Source organism: Manis pentadactyla, chromosome 10 (genome assembly GCF_030020395.1).
Source record: "Manis pentadactyla isolate mManPen7 chromosome 10, mManPen7.hap1, whole genome shotgun sequence".
NCBI classification, from domain to species: Eukaryota; Metazoa; Chordata; class Mammalia; order Pholidota; family Manidae; genus Manis; species Manis pentadactyla.
In genome coordinates, this window is record NC_080028.1 from 115,347,246 (window position 1) to 115,370,401 (window position 23,156).

Genomic DNA, 23,156 nt, shown 5'->3' on the forward strand with positions numbered 1-23,156 from the left:
CACCAATATTTTTTACTAAACAGCCAAGCAGAGGGCACTTAAAAAGATCAGGAGACCCAAATCAATTCAATTCACGAAACATTTGTATTAGCGCTCCGTTAATGTAAAGATAATGTGATTAAAATTAGGGGAAGCTAGCTCTTCCTTTGAAGCAAAGATGTACAACCACTGTGGGTATTACATTTAGGAAAAGCCTCTGATTATGTCTCTACATGTTAAAAGCTATCGTAATTCTGATTAGTTAAGCTGTAAAGGTCTGCTTGAAAAATAATGCAGGTTGCTAGTTTATTGCCTGGTCTCAGGAACTGAGCAGCTTCTACATTTGCAGTGCTTATTAGAATTACAACATTTAACTTAAATACACAAATCATCTCAAAATATAATTTTCCCATCAGGTGAATGGGAGAGGGAGTGATAATAAGCAGGCAACTAATATACTTTTGGCTTTATTTCCCCTTTTTTTTTGGCCTTTCTTGGCTCTTAGTGAAATGCTATTTGGCAAGTAAAATTTGTAAAACCTGAAAGTAATAACTGATGGCTGAATGGCTTTTGACTAGCTTTGTACGTGGTGCTGGGCATGCAACATATCATATATTTGCTGGAATTTCCTTTACTTATTATAATAAGTAAAGGAATATTAAAACAAATTTCATTTACTTATTATAATATAAAATGCAAAGAATTTCTCAAAAACTAAAATCTAGCACCAATGCTTAATCCAAAATATTTTAACTCCTTCAGTTAGTCTTAAGTTTCTCAGTAAGTTTGTAAACCACATAGGATAGGACTTTAAACTTCTCTCATCTAGGTCTTGTATAATGCTCTCCACTTATTAGTTATTCTATAAACACTTGAAATTGGATGTGAATAAAAGAGAACAGATGATTAGAATTCAGAAAGAACAAACTTAAGGAAAAAAAAAATGGTGACAAAGGACATAAGCTTGCGAGTATATATTCTTAGGTTAAAAATCAAACCTTTACTGCTTACTAAATTTTTTACTTTAGCCATTTAACTTAATTTCTCCAAACACACATTTTCTCATCTAGAAAATGGATAACATGACTTTGTGGGAATCAGATGAGAGGATGGATCGCAGTTCTGGCCATTGCATCGGAAATGTTACAGAACATAAACATGCTGTTAGGAGGCTGTGTCCTCAGACTGATCGTGATTCTTCTTCCAGGTGAAGCATACATGCGATTAAGCAAACTCCCTGAAGCGGAGCACTGGTATATGGAGTCACTCAGAGCCAAGACCGATCACATCCCTGCTCATCTTACCTACGGGAAACTGCTCGCTCTGACTGTGAGTAACTGTCCTCACCCTTTACAAACTGGTTCTCTCTGTGCAGACTCACGGAGATGGGGTTTGAGGTACTGGCTCTTAGCTAGTTACCACAGATGGTGAGGACGTGGTGATGATGCTAATACTAAGTGGAACTCAGGACATAACATATAAGAAAATTTATTCCTTTAGCTGTGGGGTTTGCTGTAGATAAAATCATGATCCTTGATGTAACTGAATGGAAAGATATAAATGGAGAACCCCAGATAATATGTGATTACAAGGTGAATTTGTCATAATAATAGTAATAATATTTGTGTGAAGATTGTGTTCTGCAAGTTCATGTTAATCCCAAACAGGTTGTAATGTAAAACTAAGTCTGGTTCTTTCCAAATAGCCGGTATTATATGACTGAATATGTGACAACTAGGCTCACCTGGAATTCCTCCTAATTGGAAATTATTCCATAAGGAAAGTAGAGCTATCATTTGGCCACCCACTATGTGACAAGAACTCTTGGAGGCGACATTTCCATGCAAGTGGTATTAGTTTGAAGTGCAAGAAATTGCTTATACTCTACCACTGGGAGTTATAAAAATTCATGTCTTTCAAAACAATATTGATGGTTTAATTTTACACTATAGGGGATTGTTCAAATATTCAAGTAAATCTTCTGAGCTTTCCAGCTAATAATAAGTAGTAGAAGAACTAGCATTCAATCTTAATCTGAATCTGTTTATATTTATTTAGCTATAGCACGTAATTTCTCTCCCGTATTAGTGAAAGTAAATGAGTAGTATAAAAGTAATGAATAATATATGAATAAAAGTAAAAGAATAGTATAAAACATAGAGCAAATGATCAGAACAGTGGTCCTTAGTGAAAAAGGTGTGTTATAATTATTTAAACATAATTAATATTTTATTTCCCACAGAAAATGGTAGGCTAAACACTTAAAATTATCATGTATCCTTTCTGTTATCACTAAAATGCTATTAAAGAAATAATATAGACAAAGTAATCAAAAAACATACCACTAAAAATATCTATACATGCTTTATGAAATATAATAGGTATGCTCTAGTGCATAGTTGAGTTCAAAAAGTAGAAAGAGAATTTCGCAGGGGCTAGAAGTGAAGTGGTAACAACCCCAGAACAGTAAACCATAGTAGGCTGATCCTGCACATGATCTGAGATAGTTTACCAGTTGTGGCAGCCAGTGGAGAGGGGCTTTTTGTTTTTTTCTTGTTTCCATTATTGCTGGAATAAGAGACAAAGGACCAAAGGCAGGCCAGGAATTATAAATAAAGCAGGAAAGTTCATACCCCTGAGAAAGGATAACATAGAAAAAGTTTGCATACTGATACCAAAAGGCAGCATGAAGCTTGGCCTGTCTCCGCTCCATGGGATCTGAATGGAAAAGGAGTGAAGTCTCTGCTAGGAGATTTTCACTGCTGCCCTCCCTTAACCAGTCTTTGGGTCTCAAATTTACTTTACTTGTGTGATCAGGGAATTCCTAGGCCAAGAAACTAAAGAAAAATCAGTCTATCAAAAAAATTGCTGAAGAAGTAAGTCACTGAAGATATCCTTCAAAAGAACAAAGTTAAATCCAGAAGGAGTTAGTGAGGGGAATGAAGAAATGTTCCGATCCTCTGCCAGTGGTAGGGAAGGGCATTGACAGTCAGTCCTTCCCTGCAGGGCGCCTGTCAGTCCTCTCCTCCGGCCCCTCCCATGCCACTTCCATTTGTAAGCTGTCCTGTCGTGGGACTCTGCTACTCAACCGCCCCACCGTCGTGAGCCCCCTTCCCCCTGACTTGGGGGTGAGTGCCTGCCTGTTGGCTCTGTGTACATAGGGAGACCTGACTGTTCCGTACATAGGTCACAGCTGATCTCTGATCATGTGGATGAGTCAGAATAAACTTTTACTGACTTAAATACTGGGAAGGAATAACCTCACAGGGATCCTCAGAATGGGAGGGGAGATGACATTCGAGCTGACTGTTGAAACTTAGAAAATGGAAAGAGGTATTACAATAGATTTGTCAGAACAGGGTAAACCGCCATCTAAAAGGGCTTTGGAGATGGGTAACAGTGAAAAGAAATCTGACGTACTTAAAAAGAAACCTGGAGAGAGTCAAGACATGGAGGAAGCTGGCCTTGCAGAGAGTGAGTTAAGGAGCAATAAAATGGGGTGATTGGCTGTAACCGGCGTATGGCACACTCAGGTCTCCCTCTGTGTACACAATGCCAACACGCAGGCGCTCACCCCAGGTCGGGAAGGGAGGCTTACAGTGGAGCGACTGAGAGAGGCCCGTGACTCAGAACAGCTTCCAACTTGAAGGTGGAAGCAGAGCGGCCGGAGGGGAGGAAGGAAGAAGGTCCCCAGCGGAGGACTGTGCTCGTCAGCGTGCTTCCCCAGCCACGTGCAGAGGACCGGCACAGGGCTGATATTCCCACAGCGCTGCACACGCTCATGTGCACGTGCATGCACGTGCGGCTACTGAGTTCCTACCTGGAAAAAAGGTTTCCATATACCTACGTCTTGGAGGTCCTCTGTAAAGACCAACTCCCAAACGAGGTACACAGAAGTCTAGAAGCACACCTATGCCTAAGGAACTTAATTCACCTCTTATTAATTAACTCATTTTTAAGTAACAGTGGCCATCAAAGATATCAGTCCTACTAGGAAAGCCGCAGATGTAAAAGATTGAGACTGAAACAAATTATTAGGTGAAGGAAACTGGGCTAAACAGAAGAAAATTGTTTTAAAAATCCTCAGAAGCAGATGGTAACCTAGCATTTCGTGAAGCAGGGTGCCAAAAAACAATAAGTAATGAAAAAACAAAAAAACAAGCTTTTAGAAATTAAAAATGTGATGGTAAAATATTTTTACGTGAAGGATAAGAGAACAAAGGTGAGGAAGTTCCTTTCCATATACAAAAAAAAAGACGAAGAAATTAAAAAAGAGAAATAAGGAATATTAAAGAAGAAATTATGAAAGAAATTAATGTGAAAAATTAATGTAAAAAATTAACAGAGACAGAACAAAGAGATGGAAAGGAAAAAAACATTACTCAGAATTAGAGAGTAGAAGTTATATTTCTGCCATCTACAGGATCATAGTATGTCTAATTCAGTCAGTTGGGAAAAAAATTATTTTACATATTAACATAATTTTCCATTGCCTGTTCTGATAGGATGACTCATAAAGCTCTATGTAAGAACAGAATTCACATATGCATCTTGCCCCAGCTATTGTCTTTGAGATGTTCTTATGGAATGCAAATGGAAACATTTTTTATTAGATTGATAAATGGCTACCTCAAAAATATATCTATAAAAGTTTCAGATGGCTAATATGCCAAAAAAAAAATCATTTAGAAAGGAAAAAATTGGAAGCTTAAATCTATTTAATTCTGTATATACCTAGACTGTGATACGACTTTGGATATTTTTTTAAACCATGTGCCCTTTTTATTTCCCCCTCTTCTTTTTAAAGCCTGGATACTTTATGTTTCCTGTACCAAAAGTACAATTTTATAGGCTGCTTTATTTTTTAGAAGGTATTTTTTTTAAAACAAGATTTAGAAGTTTTAATTTACTGAAACATATGGAAAGGAAGGAAAGACTTATGTATTATAATCCGAATTTTAATTCTTCACTACCAACAAAACTTTTATAGTTTCCGATTTGCTGATTAGAAGAAATACAGGCCCTATTATGAAATGGCTTAAACTCACAGTGCCAAAAACCCCACAACCATCTTTAACAGTTTCTTTGAATTATGAGATTTGGCAAAATTCTGATGCCAATGGATTGATTGCCTTCGTCTAATTTTGGGTTTCTTGGTCTGGTAATATGCCACTGACTTAACATGGAATTGGCAAGGTGGAAAATGCCACACGTTTTGACTTCTGAATGCTTTAAATACAAGATTTTATGAAATGGAATTGGCTATTAGTCTCAAGAGAAGAATAGAAATAGAGGGTGTTTTTCCATTCTGTCAAAGCTGACCAAAGGTAAATATGTAAAAGTGGCACATAACTAAATAGACTTAGACTGTAGAGTAATATTTCGTATAAGAATTATATTTTTATAAGGCAAACTAGAGAAAATTGATTGGCACTTTTCTTATAGCAAGTGGAAAAATTCACTCTGTATATTTTTATATAAATTTTTCTTTAAGAATCTGTAGTATTCACAGTATTTAGAAGAGTTCAAAGAATTTAGTTTCCCAGAATGCTCTGACAAAGTTCATAGATCAAATCCTTTTTTTTTTACTCTTCTAACAGTAATGTTCTTCTCATCTCTCTGCCTATTCAAAGTTTATTGCCTCTGTGAAACCTTGCCTGAATCTTTCAAGCAGTCACTTTTTCCTTTCTCTGTACCTCCATGGCACTCATTTCAGTATCTCTATAGCAGTACTTCCTGCGTTAAATGACAGGTACAAATCTATGTCTTTTAATCCTGAATAGACTAATCTTACTTATATTTTTTATCTCTCATATTTTTACTGTGTTGGTAACTATCCCTCTTGTACACTCACTTTGTAAGTTACATAAGGGCTGAGTACCTGACTTTCTAGTACTTTTTGTTTACCTATCCTGATACTCATTTCCTCAGTAATCCCTTCATTTGGCCAACACACGTATTAAGACTTACTATTCCATGCTAGGCATCACTCTAATTCCCAGTGATATGTACGGAATAAAGGAATGAGAGTGGCATGATTATAGTGTGGACCCCGTGTAATCTTCTAAGACCCTTTGGGGAGTTTTGGGGATGGGCACAAAGAGTGTACATCTCTTAAGTGCCTGCGATTGACACACATTATTTCACAAGCTTTACAATGAGTATTGTCCTCTTTTTAATATATGAGGAAACTGAGCTTCAAAGATTTAAGAAATATCCCAAGAATAACTTAGCTACTAAATAGTAGAATTGGATACAACCTCCAGGTTTTCTGAATTGAATATCATTACTTTTCACTGTATATTAAATAATTTTAAGTATGATGTCCCTACTATTCCTTGTTATACCTGATTGGCGATTCTAAAAGTAAGCCAATACATTCTCCATCCCTAATTTTTGTAATCTAGTTTATAGACATCTCTAGGTACTAGTTTATTTCAAGTGATTAAACCTGTTTTTATTATTTGGTATCATAGGTCATGATCTTAGGACTTCTGTTTTCAGCTATTGGCATTTTATGTCCTACATTATAACTAGAATGTGAATTTTCCAAGGTTCCCTGGAAAATAGTTCTGCTGTAGGGTCATGGTAGCTTTCGTGTTTAAATATAGTTGGGCCCAGATGACATCTCTTTAAAATATATGGAACATTCATACCAATATCATGTCCAATTAAAACACTAAACACGAGCTGACTTTAAAATTGTGATTTATTCCTTGTTTGAACTTTGTTACCTAGAGCTAATGCAATGAATTTAAGGTTGGGCACTCATTGAGAGAGAAAGGAAGGAAAAACATTCCCATTATTAAGGTGTTTCACATGATTTTACGGTTGTGTTTAAACCTGTGTGTGTTCTCTAGTTCTGTACACATTCTCACCTTAATTTTCTTTTCCTGATCTTCCCTTCTCTTTGTCCTGTTCAATTTATTCAAGTCAAATATTTTTGCGGTTTCTGTGAGCCAGTTAAATTAATATTGATTTAAATTGCGGTAAAAGCTACTTGGCTGTTAGCTTATTTTCCAGATTTAGGTTAGTAAGAGAGAAAGGAGGATATGGGAGACTCTGACAGTAATTTTTGATACATAAAACCTTTATTTTGGCTACAGCATGGAAGCCCTAAGCCAGATTTCTGTGTCTAGCCAAAGTTAGTTGGACCACATAAAACTCCAGTTGTGAAAGTACTTGAGATTCCATAGAAAAGTTCTGTACGATAAGCTAGAACGGTGTCAGTGTCGTCTATACGGAGGCTCAGTGCTGTGTGCTTCCTTGGGTCTTTTGTAGTAATTATTACTATTTACAGCTGAGATTATTTTTCCATTTGGTTCTCTTTAAAGGTAAGTTATTTCCACTTTACATGTTGAGTAACATTTGGCTTCCTTTATTTTATTATAATCACTTAGGTTTGGAGGGAGAGGTTTGAAAAGTTTTCTAGCGACTCTGACTGAATGAGTATCTTGGATATATCCAATTTAAGTTGTTAAGTTTATTCTGTAAAAAGAAGAAGGGCTAATATCCTATGTATCATGCTACTCAAATATTGGATGAAATAATGGAGGAAAGTTTAATTCAAAACAGTATTCACCTAAGCCTATTATATGAAGTTGCCTCATCTAAACTTTATGATTTAGCATCCTGGTTGTAATATAGTTATCATTATTTTTACTCTGAAGCATACCAAATCTTGTAGTTCATTTTTTTTTTAATTTGGGAAACTGTCCCCTCATTTCAAAATATGCATGTTGTTATCTAGAATCAATTTTACAATTACTCATTGCCACTAAGTGACATAGGAATCCAAATATCCCCAATATAACCCACACTTTTATTCCATTTTTGTGTGCCACTTAGTAGAAGTCATTGTTAGACACATTCTTGTTTGCCAGATACTCTAAAGAATAATAAAAATTAAAATACTCAAATCCATAGGCATTAAGTGTCACATGAAATAATCCTAGCTGCTTGGGATCTACATATAACATGCAGCTATGTCTGAAAAGAAATATTAGCTTTTTACTTAGGGATAAATTAAGATTATATTACTTTTAAACCAACATTTCATTGTTATTTTGTTTGGTTTCTGTATTTGGTCTGTATTATCAGTGAGTACAATTGAAATAGCCCAGCAGGGTGGGACTTTATAGTCCCCCCCAAGTACTCTGATACCCCACCTGATTGCAGGGATGTAGATGAAGTGGCAAGACCCTTAAATACACCATGAGGCCTTCTTGCAGGACTCCAAAAAAAACAGTCTTTATAAAAACTGTGTTTGACACACATTTTCTAAGTCTGAACTTTGTCTCATGCTCTGTAACGAAAGGAGGTGCTGCAAAGATGAACAGGGCATTTCCTTGACCTCAGGACAGCCTCAGTGCATTCTATTTAGGAGAAAATCACAGCAAGAGCTATAATAGCTCCTTTGGCTGTGGGGTGCCATTGCCTATAACCGGTGGGAATGGCTTTTGTTTCAGAAGGGACAGTTATATAGATGTTTTAATCTTATTTCCTTACTCTTTATTTTTTATTGGAGGTATGGGATTCCACACCCTTTGGAGACATTTTTTCTTCCACTGTATGGTCCTTTAATTTGTTAAATAAGCCCCACTGATATATTGATATCATGACTTAACTTCATAATTTCCAGTTTGTTATTCTTTCTACTATATCATGTCGACTCTCCTATTATATAATAAAGCATGAAAATATTTTGATATGATTTAAATCCTGTTTTAAATTTAGCTTTTATATTTTCCTAGCTTCATACATTTTCTCTAGTAGGAGAAGATTTGAGTATCTTTCCTTGTTAAAATAGCATCCTGGTCTAGGTCTGTGTTTAACCTTTAGGAAAGGTGGCACAGATAATAAAGTTTTTGAAAGCAATTATCTTTCTTCCCAAGTGGTTGTACCAGTACTTTTACAAAAGGAAGTTTTTAATTTTTCTACTATAGCATCTGGATATGTATATATATTCATACACACACACACACACACACACACACACACAGTAATATGTGAGAGTTTTCAGTTTTGCAGCCTCATAAATAGGTTCAAAATCAACCCAGCCATGAACATTTTCCCAAAGCCTTAAGGTTTTTAGCCATTTCCCCTTTGTTTACCCATGTTACATTTGAGGCCCATGGGCCTCAGCAGTCTGAAGCATGAAGCGCACCATGCTGTAGATTGTACCTTTGGTATTTTATTAAAATGATACTTATTCTAAACACCAGTTAATTCTCAGTTCTGCCTCTTTTTTCCCAAGTCCTGAGTTTGGAACTTCAGGACTATCTGAACTTCTCATTTACTTCCTATCTCTCTAGACACAGTCCTCATCTGGTGCTGTCCTATCTAACAAAGAATTAAATACTAAGTATAGTGTGACCCCTTACCCTTCGCTTCAGTGGTCATACCCTCTCACAGCACCTCCTTGAGATTAGCTCATACTCTTTGTTGTGGAATGAGCTAGGCATTTTTTTGTATGCCTTCCAATACCTCCTCATGCAATCTCATGATCTAAGTGCCCATTCTGTAGATGAGGAAACTGAGGTTCACAGAGGCTAAATTAGATTGGTGTCCAAAGCCTATAGCATTGTGCTACCCCTTGGTTTTTCTGAAAGGTGTACTATTTAAATTGTTCTCCAGCTTTATTTTTAATGATAAAACATGCAGATATGGTTCCTCATGCGCATACATGCCTAACTTCCAAATGTATAAAAACTTATTTTTTTAAAAAATCTTCACTCAGTTTTTAGTTTTTTCTTGCAATTCAGTTCTGAAGTGAAAAGAAAATTTCTAGGTATATCATTTAAAAAAAAAGAATTTTCACAAGGGTAATTGTAGGCCAGATTTAGGTATCTGTATATATGAAGTAACAAAGAGTAGTGGAGTTTAAAGTTGAGTTTTTAATTTAAATGTGGCGTATATGGTATACAGTTTCCTGTTTTAAGGTTTGAAAGAAATACTATGATATTTCAAACTGAAAGAGAGGAAGGGTGGGAGGCCTAAGTGAAGTGCCCACTGACCTTAACCTGGTAAACATTTACCTGGTGGAACATAGAGTTGGAGCCAGAGCACCTGAGCATTTACATGCCTAGAAATCTATTTCTTCTCACAGTGGAAAGCATAATTCTTTTAAAAGGTTTAACATTGCAGGACTCTCATTTCTGAGGTATAATTGAGGCTGTTTGTCAAAAGTGGCAGGATAAGGTACATTCCTGTGCGTACACTGTAATTCAGTGTGCATTGTAATAACAGTACTTCAGGTGGAAGATGGCAACGTGCAGGAGTCATGCTTCAGTAGGACCCCTGGGTCATTCTGACATTAGCCACGGGCATTGGGTTTCTGATGAGTGGTCACTATTGTATAAAGCCATGCATTGTAATATCAAATAATGGAGAAATAGCATCATTGTTAGATGTAATGGTCAGTCCGGGAAATTTTTGTTCCTGAGAAATGGAACTTGAAGATAGCTTATTCTATTTCTTATTTCTTGGGATGAAAGAGCAGTAGTTAGAACAGATTTTCTGCCTGCTTGAATCAGAAATTTACTCCCTCCTTCAAGCCGAAACTGATCAGAAGCCTATGGTCTTAGCAAGATATCTTTCATACCTCAAGGAGACCACCTCAGCAAAGGAACAGGATTAAGCTGAAATCTACTACTTTGGCTCAAGATAGTTTCCTGAGGGTATTTGTCTTCCTCTTTTTCCCCTATGGTGCACATTCCCCACTCGTGGTAATTATCTCTCCATTCCATTTCCAGTTACAATAGTATTCAACCTGTATGTGTGTATGTGTGTGTTCACACACACATACACATATTATATATATATATATATATATATATATATAATCAATTACTGAATTTAATACCATTGCTTTGACTATAAATATTAGCTAAGCCGACTCAGTAAGTAATGTTACATAGTAAGGATTACTTTTACTTGATAATAAAATGGTGAGTTTTAAGTATGGTGAAATTTAAGTATGCCAAGATTCCAGCACTACCATTATTGCTTTGGTAGAATAAGTTGAAGCAATGTTCCAGAAGGCAAAAAATACACTCCCAAAATGTGTTCCGTACACATTAGTATGTCTAGATGTTACTTAAAAAAAAATTCAGTCAAATTAGTATGGGAAAAACTGTATACTGTATTTCCTACTTAAAATATTTTAATATACATATTTACCCTTTGAAGGCTCTGAAAGTCTTTTTGTATTTAAAACCATAATAAGTGGAACCCTTTTTTCAAGTCGAATCACCTATCCAGAGAAAAGAATGTCCTGCTAAATGAACTCTGACTTTATATTATACGAAACTGAAAGGGGAAAGTTACAGAGAGTGCAGAATTTAAACAAGTATACATATGGGGAAAATGTACCAAGTTTTGCCTGATAGACCAATAAGTCGGAGCCAGAACACCCGAGACATTGAAGTAATTCCTTTCTTAAGCAGTCATTCAGTTGTAAACATCTAAGAATTTAGTAAAGGTTAGTGTGTAGCTCCTTGCTTTCCTCTGTGGTAGGTAGGCAGAAATAGTGGAAAGGTAAGGTTCCAGAAAGTCAGGATAAAGCTGCCGCCAAGATCAACATTTTGAAGGGAAAAAAAAAATTCTTATTCACAGGGGGGCTAGAGAGCTACCCTAAAAATAGCAGTTTGTCTAAATCAGTCCAAAAGCAAAGTGAATCAAACTAAGTTGACAATATCATAATGTGATGAGGATGTGTTTGTAATCTCCACAAGCAAGTAGAACAAAACAGCTTTGTTTTCATGCTTACTAAATTTTCAGCATAATTTTGGAAGAGGAAATTCACTTTATTAATTTCCAGTCATATGCAAATTATCTTTTAATTATTTTTAATTCCTGAAGTAGAAGTGACATTTGATCACTGCAGTATTTAAAATCTTTTTCTGACATACCTGTACTAAAAGCTGATACTTACATCCTAAAAAGTAATACATCAGAGGAAGTAATTATGGTTTGTTTGCATTTCCTCCTTTGCCTAGAATAATCTCACTCTCCCATTTAGCAGTTTGAGTCATCATCGGCATTTAAAATGTTTTATCTTATGAATTTGCTGTTGTCACATACTGTTTCAAGCATATAGAAAGGAGATAATGTTTCAACAGATATCCATATATTTTCAAGTCCAATAAAGGACTTAAAATTTTGTGGAATTTATATTAGTTTTTAAATAATTTTAAAAATAAATTCCTTCTTGTAGAACAGTTTTGGGTTGCAAAATTATTGTGAAGTTAGTACAGAGTTACCATTTACCCTATACCCCATTTCTTCTATTGTTAATATCATATATAAATATGGTACATTTGTTAGGATTAATGAGCCACTTGTGATGTATTAAGTCCCTATTTTATTCAGGTGTCTTCTGTTTTTCTCTGCTGTCCTTTTGTTGTTCCAGGATCCCCTCGGGGACACCACATTTCACTGAGTTCCCTGTCCCCTAGGGCTCCACTTGGCTGACACAGTTTCCAGGCTTTACTTGTTGTTGATGACCTTGACAGTTTTGAGGAGTATCAGTTACGTTTTTTGTAAAATGTTCCTCAGTTGGTGTTCCTCAGATGTGTTGTCTTGATTAGACTGGGGTTACGGGTTTTGAGAAGGAAGACCACAGAGATAACCTGTCCTCATTGCATCATATCAAGGTTGTATATTATCAATATGACTTACCACTGTTTATGTTCATTTTAATGACCTGGCTTAAGGTAGTCTTCACTACATGCAGTCCCCACATGTAAGAGATGAGGAGTTATGCTCCATACTCCCTGTGCTTGAGGACAGGGTATCTACGTAAATTATATGGAATTCTCCTGCAGGGGAGATTTGTCTCTTCTCCCCAATTATTATTCAAAACTTTATGTATATTAGCATGGGCTCAGGGATATTTAGTGTACATCTTGGGTTTATAACGCAGTGCTACTATGTTTGTTTTGCTGCTCAAATTGGTTTTGTTGTCTAGTTTTAACCAATAGGAGCTCTTGCATATATCTCTATTTCCCTTTGACTTTCCTCCACCACTGTGTGTGTGTGTGTGTGTGTGTGTGTGTGTGTGTGTGTGTGTGTGTGTGTGTGTATGTGTGTTTTCCTTTGGGTATTTTCTGGGTTTCTGTCACGATCAACATGCTCCAGGCTCATCTTATATATTTCCCACCCAAGTCCTAGAATCAGATGTTTTCCCAAAGACCCCCTGGTTCCTTTTATGGGAGAATGGTTTAGTGACCAGTATCTGGGTTCCCAAGATCTGGGACTTACTGCTAGTGGGGTACCATTGCTTCTAGGGCTCCCTCAGGTGACAGAGCAAGGAGAGATATGTCTGTATACCAGCCAAGGTATGTGCACATATCTGTAATATATATTCTGTATCTAACTTTCTGTATCTATATTAAATCTGAACATAAGTTCATACTGATGTCTTCAACTATAATCCATTACCATATGGATATTTTCTATTTCAAAAATTAAAAATAGAACTACCATATGATCCAGTAATCCCACTCTTGTGAATATATCCAAAGGAAATGAAATAGCTATCTCCAAAAAATTATTGCCAAATCCACTGTCATGAAACTTTTCTCTTGTGCTTTATTTTAGGTATTTTATAATTTCCGGTTTTATGTTGAGGGCTTTAATCCTTTGTGAGTTAATTTTTGCCTATGGTAGAAGGTAGGGTCCTAAAGTCACTGTTTTGCACATGAATATCCAGTTTTCCCAGCACCATTGGCTGAAGAGGCTGTCCTTTCCTCATTGCACAGCCTTGACCATTATACATAAGGGTTTAGTTCTAGATGCGTGATTTTATTCCATTGATCTACATGTAGGTCTTGATGCCAGTACCACATTGTTTTGATTATTGTAGCTTTTTAATAAATTTTAAAATCAGGAAGTATGAGGCCTCTAGCTTTGTTTTCCTTTCTCAAGATTGTCTTGGCTTTTTAAGGTTCTTTGAGGATCTATATGAATTTTAGGAATTCTTTAAAAACGTTCTGCAAGAAATGCCATTTGGGTTTGGTCAGGATTGCACTCTATAGATTGTGTTGGGAAGTGTGGATGTTTTAACAATTTTTAAATATTGCAGTAAATGAATATGGGAAGTCTTTCCATTCATTTGTGTCTTCAGTTTCTTCCATCAATTTTTTTTTGTAGTTTTCAGTGTCCAAGTCATTTGCCTCCTAGGATAAATTTATTCCTAAATTTTTTTTTTATGTTACTGTAAATGGGACTGTTTTCTCAATTTCCTTTCTGGATTATTTATTGTTAGTATATAGAAAAGTCATTTTTGCATGTTGATTTTGTATCCTGCAACTTAGCTGAATTTATTTATTCTCATAGTTTTTTGTTGTAGTTTTTAGGATTTTCTACATATATGATACTGTCATCTATTGATAGAGGTAATATTACTTATCTCTTTCCAGTTTGGATTCCTTTTATCTGTTTTTCTTCCCTAATTGCTCTGGCAAGGAGTCCTAATACTATGTTGAATAAAAGTGGTAAGAATGAGCATCCTTGTCTTTTTCCTGATCTTATAGGAAAACCTCTGTTTTTTACTATTGAGTATGATATTAGCTATGGGTTTTCCTTATAAAAGTTCCAATACTATGTTGAATAAAAGTGGTGAGAGTGGGCATCCTTGTCTTGTTCCTGATCTCATAGGAAAAGCTCTGTTTTTCACTGTTGAGTATGATATTAGCTATGGGTTTTTCATATAAGACCTTAATTAGGGTAATCTAATTTCCTTTTATAACTAGTTTTTTTGTGGTTTTTAATTATGAAAGGGATTCATATTTTAAGGAATGTTTTTTCTGCATTAATTTATAGGAGCATGTGAATACTCCCAGTTTTTATTTGTCTAGAAAGTATTTCCATTATACTTTTTAAGGATAATTTTGCTGGATATAAAATTCTAGGTTTATTGTTTTATTGTTCTTTTTTCTCTCTCTCAACATTTTTAATGTTTTACTTTACCCCTTCTTGTTTGATGGTTTCTGATAAGAAGTCCAGTGTAATTCTTAAACTTATTCCTTCATAGTAAGGTTTTTTTTTGTTTTTGTCTTTTCGGCTATGATTTCTTTGAGTATTTTCTCTGCCTTTAGTTTTCTACAGTTTGGATACAATGTGCCTAGGGTTATTATTTTTGGAACTTATCTTTCTTTGTATTTTCTGAATTTTATGAGTCTTAAGTCATTAATTTTAGAAAGTTCTCCATTATTATTACTTTTCTACTCTTCTTTTTCTTCCCCTTCTGATATTCCAGTTACTCAGGTGTTACCTATTTTGAAATTTTTCCACAGTTCTCAGATGTTCTGTTCTTTTTATTTATTTATTTCCCATTATACTTTATCTTGGGAAGTTTATATTGATCTGACTTCAAGCTAATTGATTCTTTCCTTGGCCATACTGAGTCTTCTGATGGTCCTATCAAATACATTCTTCATTTCTATTATGATTTCTTGCATTTCTTTTTATTGTACATCTATTCTTGCATGTTGTCTACTTTTTCCATTAGAATCCTTAACGTTTCAGTCCTTTCTGACCATTCCAACATCTGTTTCATATCCCAGCATCTGTGTCTGATTCTGATGCTTCTTTGTCTTTTTGGGCTATCTTTTCTTTCTTGGTATACCTTGTAATTTTTTGCTGAATGCTGGGAATGTTGAATTTGTAATAAGAATTCAAATTAATAGGCCCCTAATATGAAGGTTTATGTTAACCTGGCTAGGAATGCAGTGTTGTCTTGTGTTTATTGTAGCTGTTGGTACTTGAGGTATAATTGCTATTGTAGCTTTTGAGCTATTGGTACTTCCTAGTGTCCTTGTTTTTATCTTCTTTCTTGATGTTAGCATTCTTTTAGTACTCCTTATCAGAAAGATTGTCTGTGTCCTGTAGCTCTTTCAGGCATACTCAGTTATTATTATCAGGAGCACTGTTACGGTGGTGATAAGGTGTGTTGGAGGGGCAGTATTCCATAATTATTCAATTAAATTCCAGTCTTTGATTTAACCTATGGCCTTATGCCATGACCTTCACAAGTTTTTCTGTTTATTTAGCTACTCCCTTCTCACACCTTAGGCGAGACTAAAAGGCTTGAAGAGAATAAAATAAAAAGAGTGCCCTTTGCCACAGCTCTGAAGAAAGGCTCTAGTAAAGTTCTTCACCTTGGAGAGTAAGGCCTTTGTTACTGAGAAGGCTCTGGGTATATTTCACAAGGGTTACTCTTTTTCCCCTGCCCTCACCAGAAGGGGATCTTTTTTGGTTCTTCACTATGAGAACCTTGTCAAGTTCCTAGAGGTAAAGACCATGAAAGGTTGGGCCCCCGACCCCCCAATGACTGTGATAAACTTCAGACTTTATTACTCTCAAGCTAGTACACACTCAGCCTCCAATAAGTCATCAGAATTGTCACTTAAGTTTGCCAACAGTTTATGCCTCCATTGGCTTCAGGGTCTGCAGATCTCATCTGTGACTATCTCTATTTCTGCATCTTAGTCAATATCTCTGTCTATATCTGTATCTGAATATATTGGGAATTGTACGTATTCATGTGTCTTATATATATATATTTATTTTCCCTCATGGTTCAAATCATAGTGTATCATATGTAGGAAATGCTCAGTAGATGTAGTCTTACTCTTTCAAAGGTATAGAAACAAATATTTAGGAAAATGTATTTGATCATGTAGCTTGCTTCCATTCTCCATTAGCACTCCATCCCCTTAGAGAGGATGCACCTAGAGGAACACGAACACTGTTTCTAGATTGCCTGGCTTGTTCTACAACTTATTAGCTTTGTGGTCTTGGTGAAGTTATTTAATTTTTCTATATGTCATTCTGCTTGTTTGTATAGTAAAGGCAAAAATATTTCCTTCCTGAATGGGTTGTTCAGAAGTTAGAGTCTATACATGTATTTAAAAGCATTTAGAATGCTGCCTGGAATGCATATTGTAAGGACTGAATGCTATCAATTAGCAGTAGGAATAATATCAAGATTTTTATCTAGTAAAATATTTATGTCTTTGTGTGACAGGAAACATTGTTTATTATTTGACCACAGTCTTTCTTGTTCACCCTCATCAGCCATTATCCTCCACAGTATTAAACTTCTGATGGCTTCCTGTATATGTTAACATCTCTTCACACTCATTCTTTGTCTTTTTTAAACATGCTGCTGTCTTGGCCTGGAATGTATCTCTTTCCTGTCTCTCTGGTTGGTGCACTCCTACCCACTCATCCAGGCTCATCTTTAACACCCCCTTTCATAAAACAAGTTACTGATTCCTCTAGGGAACCTTAGTGCTTCTCTTCCAGGGTCCTTATTGTTCATGAGTATCTATGTGGTAGCTGAATACTAACATATTACTAGTGTTTGGTATTTTTTTTTAGACAATGAGAGTAGGGACCCAGTCTCTTCATTATTGTTACCAGCTTGGTGCCTAGCACATAGTTACTCAATAAATATTTATTGAATAAATGTAAGTGAAATAACTCTGAAGCAGAAATTGGCCCAATTCACATAAAAGTTTTCTGTTAGGGCATAGCAGTGCTGCATCACTACCTTTCCCATTGACTTTATTCTTCTGTTATCTGTGCTCCCATGAAAGGGGTCCATCATATTCTGTTACCATTAGCTGGTTTCATGTCCGCGTCCCTCACTAAACTGACAGCTAGTGTGTGTATCAGCTTCGTCTTACTCTTCGAGATGCTGAAGGAGGATCTTGTACAGCAATAACTATTTGTTGAACAAATAAATCATTTCAGTGTTTCATGATGGAAGGAAAGGGTCATAGAAGGAAAAATGAAAGTTTGAAAGGGTAAATAACAATGGTGAAGACTTACACAAGTAATGAGACAGAAAGAGAAAAAATGTTTTAGGCAAGTTAAAGTAAATAAAAAGATCTGAAAACTTGCATTTTTTGTTTCATTCTGTTCATGAAAAAATGTCAAAGATCCTCAACATTAAAAAGGGATTGAAGAGTGAATTTAAAGGGTCAAATTGTTGGATAACAACATTTTGGAGCATACAATGATTTCTTCTTTTTGTCTCAGTAAAAATGATATGGCAATCCTATAAATTTAATAGTCCTGATCATTATTGAAAAAAGAATAAGAAAAAACATAATTGAATATATTCCTTTATTTTTTTTTCTATCTGATAATATAGTGAAGTATGGTCTTCTGGCTATCTGTTTTGCTCCTATAGCCTTGGAATGTAATCTCAGAAGAGTAAAATATAAATGCATTTCAGAGGAAACTGGTAAAATTTTATGAAAAGTAGTAGCGATGACAACGAATGTGTGTTCGTCTGACAAGCATAATAGAATACAGATAATCCTGTTCTTTTTCTTTTTTAAGTGTGCTTTATGACAGCCTGAAATAATACTATCTTTTCTAGAGATTATCATAATATTTATATATTTTATTTGAAGGCAGCTTAATAATATATATTTGATGGGATGGAAAGCAATATGAAATATTTTCTACAGAAAGTGATTAGGTTGAATTTACACTGATGATTAGAGAAGAAGCAAGCTTTTCTTTTTATGGTTTTGCTATAGCTTTGCTGGTGTTTATCTCAGAAACTATTAACTTTCAATTAACACAATATCACTTGCTCAATTCGAAACAAATATTAAAATAACTACTGTACTAAAAGGCATGTAAGAAATTTTTATTTGGAGCTCTGAGGAATACTTTTTTTCCATAATGACTGTGTAGATATCCAAATATTGGTGAAATGAATGGATTAATGTTATTGTTATAAGTCACCCAAATCTAAAACAGTCACTGTGCCCAAAAGAATGAATATATCCTGTTGCATAAAATCTTTCTTAAAGGTAAGATGATTTGTTTTAGGTGACCCTTTTTTAGGCACATAGTTTTGTTTCCTTATGCTATTCTTATTTCATATGATCATTAATCTAGTTACTCTGGCAGTACCAAATCTGCCCTTTTTCTGTTTCTTGCTTATCCTTCAGTATAGAAGCTGTCTACTGGAAACAATGTCTTCTTTGGGTGTTTTCTATATTTACTTTTATTTTTTATTCCATTGCCTGTCCAGCATTTCTTATGCCATTATTAATGTTTTTAAAAGCAAAAAGAAGTAAACCTATAGCCATTTAATTTTTAAAAGAAGTATAAAATATGACAGATTTGAATAAAACTGTATTTTGATTAACTTAAAGTGTTGCTTCCATGAAATTCCAGGGGCCTGAGTATTGCAATTTTGAGCGTCAACTTTAATTCTCCTGCTTTCTTACTACTCTAAGATTGGTTAGCAGCTTGAACTATGCTAACTACTTCAACCTGAGCTTGCAAAATCATGTCAGGATTTCAAGGAAAAAATGGACCTTTTGGAAAATCCTTATTTCTGGATGAGGAAAAATGTATTTTTTAAACTGTCATCCTCATTTATATGGGTATCCCAGTTTAATTAGAAGTAGTCATAAGTTCTTTTTTACTAAAACGTCAGTTTTGAGCTGTGGTATTCCTCTGTTTTGTCTTTTCTTCAAATTCTCTGAACTCAGAGGCAGATTTTACCTGTGATATTGTATGACATTCCAGAACAGGAGACAATTTGGTTGTTAATCTAAGTATTTTGAACCACCAAGTTCTTCAAGTGGGTGTGTTAAAAGAATCCTATTTAAAATACATGACAGATGGCCCCTGCTGCCACCGACAGGGAGACTTTGTACTGAGCTCCCGTCCTGGGTGCTCGAAGCGGAGTAGGCCGTCCCGGGTGCACGTGCCGTCGGCGGTGGCAGTGGCTGCTCCGGTGGTGGTGTCTTGCTTTCTTGTCACTGGAGGAATAATTTATAATGCTGTCATTGAACCTCTAAGTGTTGGCTCTGCTACTGATGAACGTGGTCCTCAGAGACCAGTAGCTTTCTGAGCCTACAGAGTAAATGGAGAATATATTATGGAAGGACTTGCATGCAGCTTCCTATTTACTATGGGAGGTTTAGGATTTATAATCCTAGACTGATCCAGTGCACCAAACATCCCAAAACTCAGTAGATTTCTTCTTCTATTCAGTGGATTCATCTGTGTGCTGTTGGGCTTTCTCATGGCCAGAGCATTCATGAGAGTGTAGCTGCCGGGCTGTCTGATGGGTTAGTGTGCCTTTTGAGAAGATATGAGTGGGCACTGGATCTGCTTCTGTGAATGAAGTTTTAAAGGCTCTACCAGTCCTCTGATGTGAAATATGGGAAAGGATGAAAAGCAGCAGAGAAGAAGCATCTAATAAAATTATAGGAAGCATAGTAAAGCATGGACCGGAGTGTCCTATTGGCATCAGGGAGCCGAGCTGATCAGGATTTGTTTTCCTGCTGGCCTATATGGGTGTATCAACAATGTTAAGTGGCCTTTCTTCTTAGGTTTTCATTTCTTATGTCCATGTTTACAACTACAATATTGAATAAAGTGATTGCTTTTAACGTCCCCCTTCACATCTTTTGGAGACAACATTTCTGACTCTAAGAAATGAATGTAAAATCAGGAAGTGAGATCCCATAGGGCTCCTCCGCTTTCCCAGGGCTGCTTTGTCTTTAAACAGAGTGTGTGACGGACGGTACGTTATTGCAGATTTGTAAGACTGTTCCCTGAACAACGAGATGTATGAAAGGAGCAGAAGTAAACAACTTTCCTAATTAAAAACTAATTAATTAATTAATTAAAATACATGGCAATCACCTACTTCTGTGACATCCATGTGGGGAAATAGCTTTAGGTATAAAAGATCTAATTAAGAAGAGAACTGGCTTTTTCTCTGAGTGCTGTCGCTGCATGGCTGTGCGATGCTTTTGAAAATACATTTTACTTCATTTAATCCTTTTAAGATGTTGCACTGTATCTCCTGCTTGTACCATGCACTGTGGGAAGAGTTTACATGCACTGTCTGAGTTACAGACCTTACCAGGGGGCACCATTCTTCTCCCTCAGTAAGGTATGCCATCTGGAGACATTAAATGACTTGCCCAAGGAGCCCAGCTATTTTCAGGATCCTTCTTGAGGAGATGATCCAACTCAGATCTATCTTTTAGCAAACCTGTGTTCCTTTCTCTATGCCAGTGCTCCTGTATTTATAACATATCTATGCTTATTTTAAAATGAAAACTGCTTTAAATGATTTAGAAATTTAATAACTTATATTTTCCCCCAAGTCTTCAAAGTGCCGTATTTGTGTTTTCATGGCGTGACACGACACCATGTACCCCGCAGTACACATGCATTCCATTTGGAGAAGTTGAGTGGGTTTCTATGTTTCTTCCAAAGTCTACTCTTTATTTATAGCAGTTGTGCAAGGAATGGTGTGAAACTGACTACACTGACTTCCTATATCCCTCCACATGCTTTAGTAAAAATGATCTTATGATTGGAAATGTCAATTCAGTCCCTCTTGGATCTCACAAGTTTCTATCTGCTGGCTCAGGTGTCAATCAAACTGCAGAATGTGATGAAGACAGTTCAGTTTATGTTTAATGAGTCCTGTGCAGCCTTCATTGCACATTTTTCCCACCAAGGTCAAGAGGGTTTGAGATGTTGACAGTGGTAATTTGACTCCGAGCCAAACTGCTATTCAACTGTCTATCTAGACACGAAGAAGTTCAGACTTTCTGTTCTACATCTCCATATCCCTTCTATGCTCATTTTTTTTCCTGTTGGTGGCCCAAATTTTCTTGTGATATTACACATTTTCTCTCGCAGGAGAGAGAAAGGGAATTTTATTTTGTAATAATGCCAAAACTCATGTGTATACGTTTCAGTGAGCACACTGTACTGCTGGGACTTGGGAGAGATCCAGGTCAGTGATACGCTTGTCATACACGTTTATACACACAAACTTGTTCTGCTGCTAATGTGCCAGCCTCTGACCATTTGCTGTATGTGTATGTGTGTATGTGTATTTTTTCCCTTTCTGCCAAGTTTAAAGGTTCCTGTGATCTTATGTACACTACCTCTGGTCACTTCACATGCTACACGTTAAAGTGAATGATGATCGCTTACTAAACAGTAGTGTTCTCATTACATCTTTCTTTCTTTGTATGTCCCAGAAAATTATTACCCACAGAATGAGGCTCAAGAATTGTTAGCCTGACAGAAAATAGGAATTTGGTGAATTTAATTGTTAAATAAGCCCATTTTATCAAAGAGAGAGGTTTTGAGTTGGTTGATACCCAGTTAACTTTGTGGGCTATAGGTCCTTTTAATGATGTTAAAGCAAGGAAAAATTTCTCCATTAGATTGACTTTGTGAATGAGTTTCTTAATTTGGACCTTGTAAAAAGAACTTTTGAGCCACCGGCATTTGGACTGCATAGATAGTTGTCTTGAAGCCTGGCCAACTTTTCTTCCATCTGTGAGACAGCTGAGGTATGCCACCTCGTTTGTGAGACCTCCCCTGACTCATTCAGGCAAAATAGATTCCTCAGTCTCCGCTTTCTCCTGATGTACTCTGTAGATGTCTCACAAGGGCCCTTCTAAGTATTATCTTACAACTGGTAAGGGCCCATTTCCAGAGTCACCATGGTGTTACTCAGCCTGTAAGAGCAGAAGTCATCTCATTTTATCTTCACCTCTAGCGTCACCCAAAGCTAGGCATATGGAGGATACTTTGTAAACACATGATGAGAACTGGATGGATGGGTAGATATAGACTCTCTAACACTTACCTTTAAGTAGTCTAATGATTCTTGGTAGTAAACATGTGGACCAAGACTCTAATGTACCAGCAGAAACTGTGAAGCCAGATTGTCTGTTTGAAGCCCAGCTCTGCTACTTCAAGCTTTTGTACCTCAGGCAAGTTATTTAACCTCTTTGTACCTCAGTTTCTTGTTTTGTAAAACAGATAATAGTATCTTGGGTGTATTACGAAGATTTAATGCAACAATATATATAAAGTGCTTAGAACAATGCCAGACACATACTAAGTTTCTCTGTAATGTTTCTCTTATTATATAACCTCCAAAGAGAAAGTAGAATTGCAGTGTGGTTGAACAACAACACATTGTTTGAAAAATGTGTTTTGAAAAACAGAGATGAATGGAAACTAATTATGCTTGACAAATATCACATGGTCCTGTGCTGTGAAAGGATGTCTTTATTCAGGAATGTGTTTGGGACGCACAGCCGAGGTCACAGTGAGACCGAACTGATGCTCCCAGCGGGGCGGAGGCT

At 36.2% G+C, this 23,156-nt stretch overlaps 1 protein-coding gene across 4 annotated transcripts in view; it reads left to right on the forward strand.

Annotated features, from left to right (window-relative positions):
• Positions 1 to 23,156, forward strand: part of TMTC2 (transmembrane O-mannosyltransferase targeting cadherins 2) — a 402,329-nt gene that overhangs the window by 280,116 nt on the left and 99,057 nt on the right. For all 4 annotated transcript variants that reach the window (XM_036890026.2, XM_036890024.2, XM_036890025.2 and 1 more), the window contains one exon: positions 1,187 to 1,308. In XM_036890026.2, the coding sequence (XP_036745921.1) occupies positions 1,187 to 1,308 (122 nt within the window). The remainder of the gene's footprint in view (positions 1 to 1,186; positions 1,309 to 23,156) is intronic.